Source organism: Equus caballus, chromosome 28, assembly GCF_041296265.1.
Source record: "Equus caballus isolate H_3958 breed thoroughbred chromosome 28, TB-T2T, whole genome shotgun sequence".
NCBI classification, from domain to species: Eukaryota; Metazoa; Chordata; class Mammalia; order Perissodactyla; family Equidae; genus Equus; species Equus caballus.
Genome location: NC_091711.1, coordinates 20,222,972 through 20,236,936, shown reverse-complemented (window position 1 = coordinate 20,236,936; position 13,965 = coordinate 20,222,972). Strand labels below are relative to the sequence as shown.

Sequence of the window (13,965 nt, the reverse complement as noted above, 5' to 3'; positions counted from 1 at the left end):
CATCTCCCTTAGCAATACTTAACCAAGAGTCAACAACTCTTTTATTAAATATTCATTCACTAAAGTAATTGTTTAAAAATGGGGAGGGCGGTTTAAGATGATGGCCTAACTATAGATCCTAATTAAGCTTTTTTTATTTCCCTAAGGCGGGGCGGGGTGAGTTCTTTGCTAGGCACACGGTGAACTCCTTTCCCGCACCGCCTCTTAAAAGCAGGAGCTCCAGACCCTCGCCAGCGCGCGATGTATTTCGTCCGTCCCCTGGCGGTGCCAGGTGAGCCCCGGCGGAGCTGAGTCGCCGAGCTGGGACACGCCGCGCCGGGAGCGCAGCGCCAGAAGCGGCTGCAGGTTGTTAGGCTTCGCCCTCGTGGCCTCCCGCCGGTGAGCGCCCGGGGCCCCCATGCGGGGGGACGCGCTGGGCCAGATCTGTGCAACTTCTGGGGCGTGCACAGTGCTCAGGCCGCCCTCCCTGGTCTCCCCCCGCGCCCCTGCCCCGTCTCGCTTCCCCGGGGCTCCGGAAGGGAAGGAGGCGTGTCCGGAGCAGGCGGGAGGGAGCTATATAAAAGTGCTGGCGGCGGGCCGGCCGGGCTTCACTCGCCGCCTCGCGCCGGGACCGGGAGCGCCGCGGGCATCACGGGCCGGAGAGAGGGCGCTGCGCTCGGGCTGCCCAATGCGTGGACTATCTGCAGCCGCTGCTCGTGCAGTATGCTGGAGCTCCAGAACAGCTAAACGCAGTCGCCACACCGCTGCCTGGGCTGGATCGCAGCGCTGCCTTTCCTTATGAAGAAGACACAAGTGAGTAGGGCGCGCCCGGGAGCTCGCCGGTTCTCCAGGAAAATCGCGCCCGGGACCCGGGAGAGGCCGGCGCGTCCCGGCACCGGCTGCCAGGCCGGGCCGGGCTGGACCTGCCTGGCGAGCCAGGAGGGTGCGGGGGAGGCGAGCGTGGCGTGCGAGCCGGAGCCGCCCGCCCAGGGTGAGCCCGAGCGAGGAGGAGGAGGAGGAGTGGGAGTGATGCGAGGGAACGGGCGTCAAGTTTGGAGGCGCCACCGTTAAGTTTGGAGCTGTCAGTCGGGAACCGCAGTTCCCGTAAGATGGAAGGATCTGCACTTTGACCGGGGCGTTTAAGTTACCACAGGAAGGCATGGCTTTGCACGGGAGACATTTTCCCGTGGATTCCGGGAAATTAAAAAACAGCTCCCCGCGCGCCACACTCGCTCTCTCGCACCCAGGTTTTTGTGCAGCCCGCAGCCAGGCGCGGGGCTGGTAGGGACGCGGGTGCAGCCCCGGGAGCGAAGCCAACCCGGAGTTCCTCAGCGGCAGCGCTCCGCGGGGCTGAGAACCTTCCCGGCCGGCCCGAGAAACTTGGCTCCGGTCGGGGTTGGCAGGTTAGCGGCTCTGGGTGAGCTCCGCAGAGAGCTCCAGACGGGGTAATACCTCCACATTGCGCCCACTTACTTCCTTTATAGAAGAGAAAAAGTTTTTTGTTTCTTTTCCAATGGGCACCTCTAATGATAGTTATTGCGGTAATTCCCAATGCTGCTAAATTGTGCATTCTACATAAACACTGTGAGTAAAGCACCGCCCGGAGTTACAATTAGATTTTATTTTCCCTTGAAGCAGATATCTGGCTTGTCCTTTAGGAAGGGCCGCCACGGTGCTTCCATCAGTGGTTCTTTCACCGCTGCAGTTCTTACCTCTTCCCGCTTCTCCCCTTAGGAATTTCTCTGTGTATCTGCTGCGGGTTGGGTAAGGCTGCCCTTTCACCCCCCAGAGGTTCTGTCGGAGATTGCAGTTCCTGAAATGTGTCGAAGGGGTGGAAGTGGTGGGGAAAAAGGGAAATTGGGGGTTTGTACAAATCGTCTGTTTAGAGTGAAGGCATCCATGTGCTGAAAATGCTCTACTAAATGACCTGCTTCGTATCGTATTTTAAGTAGATATCTAGGTCTGGGAAATGTACACATTCAGAAGGAAGTAGGAAGAATCGAGCCCGTTGCACCGGTGTGCAGGGGGAAGGGACATGGCCTGGCAGAAAAGAGGTTTGTGTCGTCTCTAGAGTGTCAGCCTAAGACGGAGAGGAGACAAGCGCAGATTCCTCTCTTGCAGGCAGGTTAGTTTATTGGCAAAGCCCTGAACGCCACACTTGGAAATCAGCAGTGTGTGCTGTTAAAATGCAAATGTTAAGGACTCTGGCAACAAAACGAAAGTTTTAATGTAATTCCTTGATTTGTACAAGCATTCTGCTTTGTGGAAAGGTAAGCGAGGGCGGGGAACCAAATCCTTGTAATAGTAGCATCTTCCCACGTGAATGGTAGTGGTGAGATCTGGATGGAGAAACCGCTACCTTCTAGTTCAGGGAAAGAGCCTAACCCTTCCTATTTAAACAAGAACACTGGAGACAGATCAGGTTAATGACCAACACGCCAAAGGGGGGCGATGTGCCCTCAAGTCACTGTGAGAGTCAGGAGGATGGCTGATCCTTGCACCCTTGCTTTGCAAAACAAATGTGAGCTCTGTAATCTCCTTTCTCACTTTGATTAAATGGCTGTGTAAATCGGATTACATGGAATAATTCCATTGACAGCTAGAGGTTGATCTAGCTTGAAACACTGTGGCATTGGTGACTCAGTGCTGCCGACCAGGGACATTTGAGACGGCTAAGTATTTTAGAAATGTGACCTGCTGGGACCAAGTTAAAGTGCAAGCCCTTTGGGGGGACTTGCTGATGTTAAAGGGCTTGCAGGCAAAGAGGGCAGTGTCCTTGTTGAATGAAGGCATTCATTGCCTGGGATCCAGTGACCTTCAAGGTTTCCTTTAAGGATACTTCTAATAATTCCACATTCTTGCCACTGAAAAAGGGGACACTGGAAATGGCACGGAATCAATAAAATAATCCGTGGAATTGGGGGAGGGATTAGATCTTCCTTCATATTGTTAAATTTCCTAATGCAAAAGTTACAAAGAAATGAACTGTGCACCTCTGTATAGATGGAGAGTAGCATAAGAAAATCAGACACTAAGTCAGATCACTTGTTCTACTGAATCAAATGGTATCCTTGCCAGGGAGGAGTATCTATTAATATTCAGTAGTTTAAATAGTCATTTATAAAGATGGCATCACTACCAATATTCTATTATAAGGCAAATGGTTCTGTACTCTCCCATCACCCAAGATATAAAAAGAAAATTTAATAATAGTGATAATAATAAACTTTAACTTGAATTATGCAGGTGTCCAAGAGTCACAGGGACACCAGGCATTCTGGCCTTTCAGTCAAGCTAAATAAGTTTGGAAATTCCATCCATAACCACTTGGGGTTTGATAAATGATTCTTTCATTTATTTAGCACGTGTGGTGGACTTCAGTATTTGGAAAATAATTACATGGGCAGTAGTAGTCTTAACTACAGGAGGAGCAATTGTAACAATAAATTTAATCACAAGTCTGTAGAAGTGGGTGTTTTGCATTTTTCACATTTCTGATTGTTTTATTCATATTGTGTGGTTCTACAGTTTCTGAAGGGAATTGTGGCTCTGGCTTAGAAAGAACATCTATTTCAGTGTTTAATCATTTTAGTCAACATAATCCTCTGATATACTGGTATATTAAATAATAATTGGGTAGCATATTTTACAAGATCAATTGGCAAAATGCTATCAGTTTAATGGGCCTGGCACCATTTTTATCAATGTTGTACTTATTTTTTAGTTTTGAGATGATTTGTGAGAGTTTCATGAATGCTGTCAGTTTTAGAAATACTAAAACAGGAAAAATTCATCTCACAGACAGTATAGAAAAGGCCATTTTAGGCACACATTAGTGCTCAGAGAAGAAGCAATAGAATGCTTGTTAGCTTTTGTTATTCCAACGAAAATATCCTTCTTTTGTCTGTATGAAGTTTGTCATCTGGATAATGATGTGTGTTTATAGAAAAAAAATTAACATTTATGAAAAGAGCACTTTTTAATCTTGTCCTTAAAATCACTCAATTTGGCATGTGTGCTTTGACTAATTCTAATTTATGTAGCTTTTAATTGATACATTCTGCCAAGACTTTAAAACTCAAGTGCTGTCGATTACATTGAACATAAAACAAGGAAAATAACCATATGGAAATCGGAAGGCCTGAACCAAACCAATTAAAATTGCTAAATTGTATTTATGTAACTGCTGCTTTGAAGATAGCAAATTGTGAGTCTCATTTGTTCTTTAATGATAGGTGATTGAAATCTTTCCATCCTCATAAATAATAGAAAAAAAAAATCCCTGCCCAAATAGCTGGTCTGAGTATTGGAGGTTTCTTGCATGATCTGTTGAACCCCACACTACTGCACGTGTCCTTCCCCATCCGTGACTGAAGAGCACCTAAGAAATAGTGGAAAGATCCTAGGCTCTAGCTTTTGAAGACTTAGATTCTAATTCCTGTTCTACCGCTGGTAAGACAGATGACCTTGGGCAAATGGTTAAACTTACTGGGATTTCCGTTTTGTAATCTGTACAATGATTATAAAATAGTTATAAAGATTTTTTTCACATGGTGGTGGTAAAGACTAAAGAGATTTTATGTATGTCTTTGTCCCAGGACAGTGGCTTACTACAATTACAGTATGAATTTATTGTCCCTTAGAAAAGAATTGCCTGCTGGCTAACTTACAAACCAGAGAAAAACTGGCAATTGCAGGTAAACGATGCTTTCCCAGCAAATCACAGAGACCAAGGTTTTGTACATCTGAATCTGTATGATTGCCTCCTGTTAGAGGCTGGTATCTGTTTATGGACTGTAGTTAACACACATCAAACCAGGAATGTGTGAAAACAGAGGCTATACGTGGCATGAGAAATATTAAATTCTTTACAGTTTTTCTTTAAAAGTGAAAATGAATGAGAGAATTAGAAGTGAAAATAGAAATCAAAAAGGTGGAAATATTATCAGTCTCTGATTCACTTCCATATTTCCACACTCATGCTTTCCAAGTTCCCCTTGTACATTTCTGAGGGTTTATTTGATTTTATTTTAGACTAAAGAGACTTGGTCAGCTTCCTATCCCCTGGTGTTCTTGTACTTGCCCTTGAGCCAGGCATTCGTTTCTACAGGGTGTCTTTATTGTCTTTACCAGGCAACATTCAGTGACTTTTTTTTTTTCATTATGCAAGTTTGGGAGATTTTTTTTTTTCCTTTTCTTGATTACCTTAATGGTCCCTTTTGTAAATCAGGGTAAGGCATTTGGATATAGATCTCTGAGGTGTGATCTTTTTTATCTTTGTTTTCTAGTACATGAATCACAAGCAGCTGCAGGAGACTCTGTTTTGGGTGTTAGTCACCTGTGTAGTCAGAACAATTTATGAAACAAATTGAGAGAATGCCAGGATGCTTTTATAATAGGTGCTGTTTTCAGGGTAATTTGGAAAAGACTTTGTCTCATAGAAACCATTGACCGTAGCCTTACTGAGTTAGAGATGCAGCAAGGTGTCTTTCCTTTTCACTTCATTATGAGCATGCTACGAACTGTTACAAGGGCTGGGAATTTGAGAGAATTGTCATTATCCCATCTCTACCTATTTCCTTCTGTCCAGAAAAAAGGAGGTACTGGGAGGTGATTTTCTTATAATTAGGCTCATGATTCTTCTTTTAAAATCACAATGTGTATCATCTAAAGGAAGACTTTTCTTTATGGAGCTCTCTTTGTCTTTCTGTTACATCTTACTATTTTTCTATGCTGCCACATTGACCTGGATATCACGGGATGGAGTTCTTTTATTAGCATGGATACTAAGTTGTGTGACTTTGAGAAGGTATTTGAATCTCTCTGAACCTCAGTTTCTTCAGCTGTAAAATGAAAAAGTAGGACTATGAGATTTCTAAGTCCCTTCCAGGTCTAAAATTCTCTATTTCTAAGATACAAGTGAAATAGGGGTTTGAACGAGATGGCATTTAAGCTTCCTTTGGTTCTGAGATTTATGTAGCCATTGCTTTCGTGTGAATACAAATTATAACCATTGTTTTATAATTATGAACCAGCCAATCCGGAGAAATGAAGGAGATTTAAATTTAGACTGTTCTACTTTTAGCATTTCACCTGCTGCTTGATATTTCTCTATAACAAGAATGATATCAACACTTTCCTATTTTAGCAATATCCACAGTTGAAGAGTATCTTTTCTTTCTTCTAATCTTTAAGTTCTATAAGTGAGGAAGATTCATAAGACAAAGTCAGACAGAGGGGATAAGCTTACGAAAGGTAATGAATGCCTCCCTATATTTGCTTGTCTTTTCTGCCCCCGCAGTCTCCACTATCTGTGTGCACGGAGTAGAAATGGAGAGTCTGCTCATGTAGTAGAAAGAGCGTTAGTGAGGAGGAGCAGAGGGGTGGGTCCTGCACTTGGCTCTGGCTCCATTGCCAGTCATTGAGTCTCAGAGGCCTGGGACAAGTCTTAGGCAAGTCACTGGGTCTAAGCAGTATCTCTGAATCTCGCCCTAGAGTTAATCCTGGGAAGGTAGTAAAGAGGCGGGTCTGCAGCTGGAGACAGAGGCTGGCCTGGGAGGGAGCAGTCTTTCTGCCTCAGAGAAAGACAGTTCCTGTGGGTGACACTTGGCCAAGCCTCTCCTTGATCTGGCTTTTTGCAGCTTCAATACCATTTCTGGAACACCTCCGCCTTCCTCCTTTCCTAACTTCTTTCTTGGACTGACATCAGCTGAGAGTTGGGGCAAGCCCAGTAGCAGGTTTTCTTTAGAAGTCAGATGCCACAACAGTCCTTTTCTCATTGTTGACGTAAGAATATTCAAAGATTAGCTGGACCCCTCCTCCAGCCAAGAGACCATGGATTCCTCAGAAAATAGAGCCTGGACAATGATGATAATGTTCCCCTCCTCTAAGCACTGGCAAAGTCTAGTCAGCACCCATTAAAACAAAATTCAGAACTGAGACAATGATCCAGACAGTCAAGTAAGCAGCTGCAGCCATCTTTTGGTTATATGGGTGCAAGAATTCGGCACTTGACTTTGCAGGTGTGGCTGTCATCTTGGGGTTTTGAGTGCTGCTCATTAGAATGTGGCCTTAATGCTGGCAGTTAGGTGCCTTTTCTGTGTTCTGGGTGCACAGACGGCAGCTCAAAAATCCAGCAGTTGCCTTGCAAAGAATGCCTTTGCTCTCTAGGGTGACCATGCAAAAGGGTGTAAAAGATGACAGCGGGAGCAAACCTATCGTCATTGCTCACTTGAGAAAGCAAGCTTCAGCCTCCTTCACCTTTCCAGAAATGGCACCCCACAGAATAATGTGCCCCCGCTGCAGACCTGGGAGGAAAGAGCACGGCCCGGAGGGGGTTGTTGTGTTTGTTTTGTATACGCATACTCTGTTGCCCTTTCAGGGACATAAGTTCATCTTCTGAACAAAAGCCCTGTGGGTGCTTAGAACTTTTGCCTCTCTTATGCCTCGAAGTAAAATCGCTTGAAAGCCAAGAACCTTTTCATTTAATTGCCTTTACCAAACCCCAGGACTGAATCACATCTCGTAATTGGCTTGTTTCATCTAAATATGAATGTTTGAGTGATAATAAACCAGGTTGCCTCTAAAAATTACAATTTAATAGTGGCTGTCTTGTGAAGGAGCCCCTTGTGCTGAGTTTCCACTGTTTCCTTGGAGTCCCTTTCTCACTGCCTTCCTAGACAACTGCCTTGTGAAAACACGGATTATGGTTTCCAAGAAGAGTGTTGCAGAGAAAGTGGGTTGTGTTATAAAGGCCTTGCCCCCCCTTCTGGGATATGTGCCCATATGGATGGCTGCTAAAATTTGTATTAGCTGCAGAGCTATAGATGGGCAGAGGGAAGAAGAAAAGAGATGTTTCATATGAAATGGTTTCTAATGTGATCTAGAAAACCTAAAGATTGCAAAACAAACCTCAGCGGTCACCCATCATTGTTTGTGGTTCTGTGTAAACCTACAATTTAATGCTTCTGAAATAGTCAATACATTAGGGATTTCCCATTTTGATGACCAATTAAAACCTCTATGATTGCTTTAGTTTGGGTCTCTGGTGATTTTAGAAAGCTGTATTCAGTCGGCCCTATGCAGAGATCACCGATGTGTTCTGTCAGGTGGAGGACTGACTCTAATACATGTCATTCTACTGCTCATTAGAAAGATAAATGATCACAGTACAACAATCCCCCCTTATCCGCAGGGGATATGTTCCAAGACCCCAGTAGATACCTGAAACCAGGATAATACTGAATCCTAGATATACTATGTTTTTTCCTATACATACATACCTATGATAAAGTCTAATCTATAAATTAGGCACAGTAAGAGATTAACAACAATATCTATTAAGAAAATAGAACAGTTATAACAGTATACTGTAATAAAAGTTAGCATAGAATTTAGCAACCTCAGCATAAAATTCTTTTTCTTTCCTTGAGTTGAGAACTTTCATCTTTTCACTTAGAGGAGGCACTTTACAGGGTCTCTTTGGGATATCCAAATTGCCAGCATCACTTCTCTTGTGCTTTGGGACCATTATTATGTAAAATAAAGGTGACTTGATCACAAGCACTGTGATATTATGACAGTCAATCTGATAACCAAGGTGGCTACTAAGTGACTAATGGCAGGTACTGTGTACAGCGTGGATAACGCTGGAAATGGGATGATTCTCATTCTGGGCGAGATGGAGTGGGATGGCTCGAGATTTCATCACACTATGCAGAACAGCACGCAATAACTTATGAACTGTTTATTTCTAGAATTTTCCATTTAATATTTTTGGATCTCATGGACAGTGGGTAACTGAAACTGCAAAAAGCAAAAACCAAAGATAACGGGGGCCTACTGTATGTGTCCAGTGTTTGACATTTAAATGTGTAGCCATTTTAAATAGCTTCCATCATTGTTTTATAAAATCAAATCACCCTGATAATAAGATCATGCCAAAATGGCACTTAGTAGAGAACATTTCCAAGATTAGTTCATAGGACTTTTCTTCTGGGAGATTGGTACTATTTTTTTAATCCCATTTCACAGATAAGGCAACTAAGGTAAGGTCTTTCCTCTGCCAACTCCAAGTGTTTATTACCAAGATTAATATCCAAAGAGATGTAGCTGGCACAACCACAGTGCATTTGTCTGGCTTATTCAGTACGTCAAAGATATGCGTTCTGTTTACAGGAACATTGAATCAAAACACATGCAATTCAGGGACCCGCAGGGTGGCGGCATAGTGGTTGGGTCCGCACACTCCACTTTGGTGGCCCAGGGTTCGCGGGTTCAGATCCCAGGCGTGGACCTACACACTGCCCATCAAGCTGTGCGGAGGCAGCATCCCACATAGGAGAACTAGAAGGACCTACAACTAAGATATACAACTAAGCACTGGGGCTTTGGGGAGAGGAAAAAGAGGAAGATCAGCAACAGATGTTAGCTCAGGGCCAATCTTCCTAGAAGAAAAAAAAAGTTAATGTCACTTCAAATAAACAAACAAATAAATGCAACTCAGATACTAAAAACAGCTGCCAGTAATAGAATTTGGACAACAAAAATTTCATGATTCAAGTGGCTCATACTAGATGCTCAATAAATATATATTAAATTTTGTGGAATGAATCAATGCCTGATTCAGGTTGTTAGGTGTTGATATATTGTTTTTTAGAAGGTTTTCTTTTTTTAATGGAAGGCAGATTTTAGCTACTGTATTGGATCTGTTATACACAGAAATGTGATGGGTGACGATTGGAAAGGTTACTTTGCTCAACGTTTACAGCAATAGATTTCAGTGGATATGCAAAATCATTTAGCGAAACTGAAGGCCATGTGAGAAAATAGAAAACATTGTATTGAGTGATAGATCAAATGGGGTGTTGGTTCTGCTACTTACTAACTGTGTGACCTTCAGTAGGTGTTTACTTTCCCAGTCTTTAAAATGGGTGCAGAAATAACTACTTAGTAGTAGTATTGATGTGATGATTGAGAGAGACCGTCTAACAGCACGGTGGCTTGCACTTAGTAAATATTTCCTTCTCTGCTAGAATAGCAAATCACAAAACATTACAGCAAATCCACATGCTATAAGAAATAAATTCATTGTTAGCAATTCCTGGTTTTGGCTGTGGGGCTTACAGGAATAAATGAATTAAAATAATCTTTAGAGATTAGGACCTTAACTGCCTTGTTTATACATTATCTACTTTCTTGAACCTTCATCAGCCCTCTTAGCAAATTAAACAAGTTTTTCCCTCAATTTTAACTTCTTTACCTTTCTCCCCTTTCTGTGAAAGGAAACGGTTATACAAAATAGGCAAAAGGCAAGCTGCTTACGAAGAGAAAAAGCAGTTTATTGAAAAGGGAAGTAATAAGACTAGTCAGTATCTGTTGATTACTGACCATGGATGAGGCACCATGCCACAGACTTCTAACAAAAAGATGTTATGAAGCAGGTATTATTATTAATATCACTTTTTTAACAAATGAGGAAACTAAAGTTCAGAGAGATTAAGAAAACTTGCCCAGGATTAAAGGAAAAGAAATGCAAAGAAGTAGAAGAGCTTGGATTTGAAGCCGAGGCTGTCTAATTGTAAAGACTACTTTCCACTTTACCACTGCATAGAACGCGCCCATATTTAGGTCTACTTACAATCTGTAAGGCTTGAGCTCTTTTTTTTAATTGTGTGTGCAGATGATGGCTTTTAATCTTATATGGAGAAGACTGAGAGCAGACAAAGCTGAGTGTCTGGGTGAGTGACAGGTTGCTTCTGACTTAATTCGTCAGTACCACCCAGGAGAGTAAATGGTTGTGGCAGAGCAACATCACTCCCAAAGCCAGGGAGCCTGGGCTTGGTCCCCAGCCTCTGCCACCTCCATCACCCTACCTGTCAGATGCCTGCCTCATCTGACTGTTGTGAGGGAGGACCCTTATAACCTGTAAATTACCATTTGACTTTATGGAATTAAGAATTACTGTCCAAACTTTGGTGTGTGTTATACAAAATGGTACTTTTGTCGGCAGAGGGCAGGTTTTAAAATACTTTAAAATTATATTTCATAATAACTTCTTGGAAAAGAAGATGCTTCAGGGATTACTTTAATCGATTTGCTCTGACCCTGTTTTCAGGCTATTTTTGAAGACAGTTTTAAGTGACTGTGATCATATTAGAAAACTATTTAAGAATAATGTCTTTATGCTCCTGTCTGGGTTTTAGAACCACCAGCCATTTAAGTTCTGACCTTTACTTTGTAATTCCTTGTCAGTCCAACTGCATGAATAGTAAAAATGCATTTTCTGTATTGATGTTGCAATTTTTTAAATGAATGACTGTTGGAGCACCCTTATCAGCAGCATCGCTATGTAACTTTCTCATCAGCAGTTTGGTGGAAATGAAGGCGTTGCCTGGAAGGTCCTGGCATCATCTGAATGAGTGTGAAGGAGACAACAGAGCAGAGGTGTGATGAACCAAACAGACTGCAGTTGGATGTCCTGCTTTGGTTGGCTAAAGCACATAATCCTCCGAGCTTCAGTTTCCCCATCTGCCAAATAGGGAGAGCAATGGTACATTTCTAACAGTAGTTATGAAGATTAAATGAAATAATCCATAAAAAACCCTTAGTCCAGTCACTATTACTATACTTATTATTTACTATATTTGCTGTTGTCATTAGCATTGAACAAGTGGTAAGCTTATCAACAGTGATGACTCCTTTCTTAAAGAAAGTGGCTTTAATTGCAAAGTCTCCACATCAGAATGAAAGGGAAAATTGAGGCCATTTATCCAAATAACTCAGGCTTCAAATTCACTTTAGTCCTGGATAACTTAATTGTTTTCCTTCCCTACTTTAACAAAAACTAAAAGAGAGCTAAATGTGTATAATTATAATCGCAAGATAGTTTACCTAGAGCAAAGTTACTTCTTTCTATCATGTGCCCAAGGTCACAGAGCTAATACGTGCTGGAGCTGGCTTGTGAACCAGGCGGTCTGGAACGAGAGCCTGCGTTTTTAAACTCTGTGCTATACCTCGAACTGGGGGGACAGAACATGGGTCCTTCCCATGAATTGGTGAGTGATTTCCTACTTTTCCCTCTCTCCGGGGAGAAGTCATTTTCAGCATCAAGAGAAATAGAGCCGCTCATCAAGGGAAAATGGAAAGCACAGGGCTTTTGTGTCAAAAGCATCTAGGTTTTACCTCTGGCTCTTGACTCCAGCTTACCAAGGAATCTTAGGCAAATTGTTTAACTTTGCTTAATCTTTTCTTAACCTTAACTTCCTCTTCTGTAACATAGAATAATAACACTTTGCAGCTTTTCTTTCTCCCTCCATCCTCCCATTTCCCTCCCTCCTCCCTCCTTTTCTTACTTTTTAAACCTGGAACTAGTATGTTGTATACCTGCTTTGTGATTGTCACTCACAGAATTGGGTTATTATGAAAAAATTTTTGAGACTTAACACATGTTTTCCGGCTATGCTGTTAAGCACTAAATTATGTTTGTGCAAAGTGTTTGACTCATTGGCCTCATAGACACTCGAAGGAGCATGGACTTTGGAGTTAGACACAGTGAGGCTTACATCCTAGATCTGTTATACACCAAGACCATGTGCAGGTTCCTACTTTCTTTCTCTAGGCCTCGATGTCCTCATATGTATAATGGGGCGATAGTCCATGGTTGGAAGAATAGGAAGATTAAATCAGATAATATATGGAAATTGGCTGACCCAGAACTGATGTTCAACAAGTGGTATATCTCATCTTTAGGGACTGGCTTATGCCAGCAAACAGATCAATATGCATCAGACTGTCCTCTCTGCCTCAGTTTGCTCCATTTGGATGATGGCTATAATAATGTAAAACCTGTAGTCATTGAAAAGCAGAACGAGATTAGGGGAGGTTATGAGAATAGGATTGTGTAACCCTGAACTGAGATTAGTAAATGGTCTGGATCGGGGTTAGCATTCTCCTTTGTAAAGAAAGATGCTGACACACACAAGTTGTTTTGAGAGTTGAAAGGTAATTAATAGAGTAGTGCTCTGTAGACTGTGCTGTTCCATTCACAGACCTAGGGTTGTATTATCATTCTAAGTCTTAGGGATGAAAAGCCCAAACTTTTGGGGCCGGCCCGGTGGCATTAGCGGTTAAGTTTGCTGCTCCACTTCAGCGGCCCGGGGTTCGCTTGTTCAAATCCCAGTGCAGACCTGCACACAACTCATCAAGCCGTGCTGTGATGGTGTCCCACATACAAAATAGAGGACAATTGACACAGATGTTAGCTCAGCGACAATCTTCCTCAAGCAAAAAGAGGAGGATTGGCAATGGATGTTAGCTCAAGGCCAGTCTTCCTCAACAACAGCAAAAAACCTCAAACTTTCTAAATACATGAAACTTTGTGTTTATTAGTATCTTCCAAAATGAGCCCCAAACTGCTTTATGTATAGTATATTTTAATGGCTTTGGAGACTCATAGATCTGGTGTCATCTCTTCAAATTGGGTGACTTTGAGTCACTTGATTCTCCTAACATTCTGATTTTCCCATTTGTAAAATGAGGCTTATAATAGTGTCCAACTCCCCAGGTAGTTGTGAGGATTAAATGAGCCAGTACCCAAGAAGGGCTAGTACGGTGCCAGATACCCAGAAAACCTAGGTAAATGCTAGCTAGCTGCTTTCAAGCAGAATGGGTTTTTGCATTCAAAGCCTTTTTTTTTTTTTTTTTGGCATGTGTTGAATTCAGTAAGTGTGTAGGATCAACAGATTGGAGATGTCTTCCTTATGAATTCAGGTTTTATTTTCTTGTGAGTGGTTGTCATTAGAGTGTAAGGGCTTGATTATCCAGGTTAATCTTCAGGTAGGTTTTGTACCAGTCAAGACAGACGCAAGTTCCTTTTATCTGTCCGTTTCTTCAGGTAAACAAAGATCCCATTCTTTGACAGAATATTAAACTGTTATTTCCTTCTGATGGAGTGCTGACTTGTTCAAAGCACTTGTGAAAGACGAA

The 13,965-nt window shown here is 42.5% G+C and overlaps 1 protein-coding gene across 2 annotated transcripts in view; it reads left to right on the top strand.

The window, feature by feature from the left end:
* Positions 1-232: 232 nt before the first annotated feature.
* KITLG (KIT ligand) overlaps positions 233-13,965 on the top strand; it is an 85,644-nt gene continuing 71,911 nt past the window's right edge. Inside the window, exon 1 of one of the 2 annotated variants that reach the window (XM_005606468.4) lies at positions 233-792. In XM_005606468.4, coding sequence (XP_005606525.1) covers positions 778-792 — 15 coding nt within the window. In that variant the 5' untranslated portion in view covers positions 233-777. The remainder of the gene's footprint in view (positions 793-13,965) is intronic. The other variant, NM_001163962.2, reaches the window with a different exon arrangement.